At 58.3% G+C, this 3,904-nt stretch overlaps 1 protein-coding gene across 1 annotated transcript; it reads right to left on the reverse strand.

Annotated features, from left to right (window-relative positions):
* Positions 1 to 18: 18 nt before the first annotated feature.
* On the reverse strand, positions 19 to 3,899 carry LOC104156022 (taste receptor type 1 member 1; the record flags this gene model as incomplete). Its single annotated transcript, XM_009703630.1, has 5 exons — positions 19 to 456; positions 1,509 to 1,629; positions 2,034 to 2,246; positions 2,654 to 3,430; positions 3,771 to 3,899. Coding segments are annotated over 5 exons (1,678 nt in total), but the record flags the coding sequence as incomplete, so codon positions are not given.
* Positions 3,900 to 3,904: the final 5 nt, after the last annotated feature.

Raw genomic sequence — 3,904 nt, forward strand, 5'->3', positions numbered from 1 at the left:
CGATGAAGAGCGCCGGACCCCTGCGCCGCAGCCAGGCCTCGTAAAGGGCCGGCCAGCGTGCGTTCAGCTTAAAGATGCAGATGATCTGGAAGGAGCGTGTCGCCACGCACGAAAGGAAGACGGTGAAGCTGATGGCGAAGAGGAAGAGCTGCAGCAGGCACGTGTGCCGGGTAGGCTCCCCGAAATAGCAGAAGAGGCTGCTGCAGGCACAGGCCAGAGAGCCCAGCATGAGGAAGCACATCTTCCCGCCCGCAGACTTGACCACTGGTGTGGAAGCATTCAGGGCAAAGAGGACGGCCAGCCCTGCCATGAGCAGCATGAGGAGGATAGCGAGGGTCAGCAGTGCCCAGGAGATGGGCTCGGACCAGGACAGAAAATCAACGGTGCGGTTGAAGCAAGCTTCGCTCCTCGCCGGGGCCCATTCGTCTAGCCCGCAGGACTGGCAGCTGTAGAGGTCTGCAGAGGACATGAGCCTGGGCAGTGACAGAGGCACCTTGCACACCACAGACCCTGGTAAGTGATCTGCCACAGTGGAGCACCCTGCCCTCACAGCCCCCTGCGCTCTCTGTGAGAGCTGCCCACTCCTCACATCCTGCTCCTTCCGCTCGGGCACTTCAAGGCCTTGAAGAGCGGAGGGTGCTCTTTTCCCAAAAGACTTCTCCCAAAAGTCACCCCAGTGGACTTCCCAAAAGTGCATTGCTTGGCCCGAGAGGCACGAGGCCAACAGGAGCTCAGCTGGGTGAGCCACGCTCAGTGGCGCGTGGGCTCTGGGTGGGAAGGGGCTTGTGTGTCCAGCAGTAACCTGCAAAGGCCGGGAAGGGTGTGCAGCAGCACCCCTTCCACAGGCTGGGGTATGGGACAGTAAGGCTGACCGGCCATGTCTGGGGGCTCCCTGCTCCCGCTGTTACCCAGAGCTGGCCGTTTCTGCCCCACTAAGCCCAAGTGCGGGCCGAGGCTGCCAAGTGACCAGCTGCCAGCAAGGGGTTTGTCATTGTGGCTGGTAAGTCTGAGACAGGAGATTCCTGCCACCTGTCCCAGGCAGGTGACATTTCCATATGCCAGCAGCTGATGACCACATGGTGCGGAAGCCCTGAGTGCCATCTGGGCCGCAAAGGGCAACCACCGGGTTGAATTTCCCTGCTGGAGGATGTGGTGCAGGAAACAGCTGTCGGGCCAGACGTCCCTTGTCCCCTGGCTGCGGGAGAAAGGGCTCTGCCGGTGCCATCTCTGCTGGTTGTTTGACTGCGTGGGCCCGCCTGTGGGCAGCGCTCCCTGGAAGGTACAGGGCTTTGCATACCCATGGGTAAGCAAATGGGAGTCAGACCGACTGCATTCCAGTCAGCTCAGAGGTTTTTACTGACCACAGGGAGGAAGAGAGACCAGGAGGGAAGAGGCTGGGGGGAACATCAAGGCCAAAGCAAGGAGCTGACAGGAGGAGGAGGCAGGCTGTGGGCAGGGGAGTTAAGTGGGAAGAAAGGGGAAGGACCAGCCCACCGGGACATACTAACCCGATCTATTCAGGAAGGTTCCTGATGGACAGGCCACGCAGCTGAAGCAGCATCGGTGGCGGCTCCGCTGCAGCCGCTTCTCCCCGGGTTGACAGGCCTCGGAGCACACTGAGGTGGGAACCTGTCGGGAGCGCAGCAAGGGTCAGGCAGGCGAGCGGAGAGGGCAGCAGGACGCTTTGCTGAGCTCCAGGCCTGGGCCTGGCAGCGCTTGGGCAGCTTGCTGCCAGCTTTCAGGACAGACCCTAGGCAGGAGCTGAGAGCTCACCACGTTGTGGTTCTTGCAGAGATGGTGGGAAAATGAGACTGTTTAAAAGTGAAAGTAGGAGCCTTTTCAGTTCACGTGCCCTGCTTGGTTTTTGGAAGGATGAAAGCTGATACTCAGAATGCAGATCACCCCTCCCACCATATCGCCTCCCTCTGCCCTCATTTTTGTCCTGCTATGGAGAAAGACCCCAGAACTGGCAGTGTTGGGATGTAGGTGGCTCGGCAGTAAGCAATAAATAAGATCTGGATGCAGAACAGTACCTGGTGATCTTTTGTGTGCCACAGGATTTTGCCCTGATCAACGCTCAGCCTGTCAGGGTTCACACGGAAAGTTCCTATCACATCAAAAGCCCAGCTCGGGCCGCTCCAGTTCCACATGACAATGTCGTAGCCTTTACGAATGTCCCCGTTGGCATCAAAAGAGATCTGGCTCTTGTACAGGGTGAAGTTGACTTGCTTGATTTTTTGTAGGAGCTGTAAAACAGAAGAGTAACAGAAGAGCCCTCCCTGATGACAAGACTCTTGCGGAGGAGTGCTTTGTCTCAGGAGGGAGATGTGCTAGAGGGTCCCTTCTCTGCTCTGGCTCCTCTTTCCAACCCCCCAACAGCTGGAGTATGCCCAGCTGCAGAAAAATCCCTTCCAGGTTTGTGCAAGGGGCTGGCAGTAGAGGAACAGAAGTGATCTAGGATGGGGGTCTGAGTCTAGGTCCAGGATGCTTTGACTGTGACGGGTCGTTGAAGCCCCTGAGGCTCTTCAGCTGGGACATGAACCCTTCAGAGGGACAGAAAACCCCTGGGCACATGGGAAAAACCCTTCCTTGTGAGGAAGGATCTTCATGGATCCTCTTCCACAAGGAAGAGCCTTCTTCATGTTGCTCTTACCTGCCAGGGATAGACTGTGCCTTTGCTGCATGCTCCCGAGGCGCAGCCCAGCAGGTCATGGAGGCCGTGGGCCACAGCGTACACGGCTGAGTACACGTTGAAGGAGGCTTGAGCGTCATATGTGTCATGGGCAACGGTGAGCGAGTGGCAGCCAGTGCAGCACTGGGTGCAGTCCAGCTGGGCGCTCCCTCCAGTTCCCCTGCCTGCCTCGGTGCTGTCGGCACATTCAGCTGCAGCACCTTCCTCTGCCATCTTCCAAGATTCGAAGCGTTCCAGCATCGTAGACTCTGTCTTCTCAACCGACATGCCAATCACTGAGCCAATATTCTGGATGCCAGGCACCTGCCAGATTGTTTGGGCTAACGACCAGTCTTCAGAGCCCACCCACACCATGCCTGTGACATTCCGCTGGACCACCACTTCAAAGAAAGCGCGGGCATTTTGTCTGTTGGAGAAGACGACTGTGACATTGACCCTGGCATCCATGAGGATTCTGACCAGGTTGTGGAGCTCCGAGCTGCTGGCATCCTTGATGATGGGGATGATGCCTCGATAGGCAACACACACACCGCTTGCGGTCAGCAGCTTGTAGAGGGCATCCAAGCTGTCCCTGCCGTAGTCGTTGTCACTGCCCAGCAGAGCGACCCAAGTCCACCCAAAGTGCTGCAGCAGCAGGAAGATGGCCTTCACTTGCTGCCTGTCGCTGGGAATGGTGCGCAGGAATGAAGGGTAAAACCGCTTCAGGCTCAGTGTCTCCAAGGAGGCTTCATAGCTGATCTGCAAGGGAGCCAGGAGAAAGGGGGTTGCGCTCTCCCAGGCAGCGGCACCCTAAGAGCTAACAGCGCAGGCAGCCCCGTCTCCTGAAGAGAATTGGGGCTGGGCAGGCAGCGGACCCAGAGCCAAATGTGCTGCCATGAGAGACACCTCTGAAGAACAGGGCGCCAGCCATGATTCCTGTGTGCCAGCTGACAGTGCCTGGGAAGAGACCCAGGCCAATGCATGCATGGAGGGGCTGCGTTTCCAGCTCAGCCTGGCTCCTCAGCTCCAAGCCTATCCTCCCTCAAACCATTACTCCTCGGGATCCCTTTTCTTCATCTGCCAGGGGAGCCACGCTTACCTCTGGTACGAGGAAGACGCCAAGGATAGCTGCTGTGGTGAGGGCCAGCTGGGTGCTGTCGGGCCCGATGACGGCCACCACCTCGGGCTCGTAGTAGCGGAAGGTGGGGAGCACCTCAACCTCCTGCCCACCTT

Source organism: Cariama cristata, unplaced genomic scaffold (assembly GCF_000690535.1).
Source record: "Cariama cristata isolate BGI_N322 unplaced genomic scaffold, ASM69053v1 Scaffold33297, whole genome shotgun sequence".
In the NCBI taxonomy this organism is placed as follows: domain Eukaryota; kingdom Metazoa; phylum Chordata; class Aves; order Cariamiformes; family Cariamidae; genus Cariama; species Cariama cristata.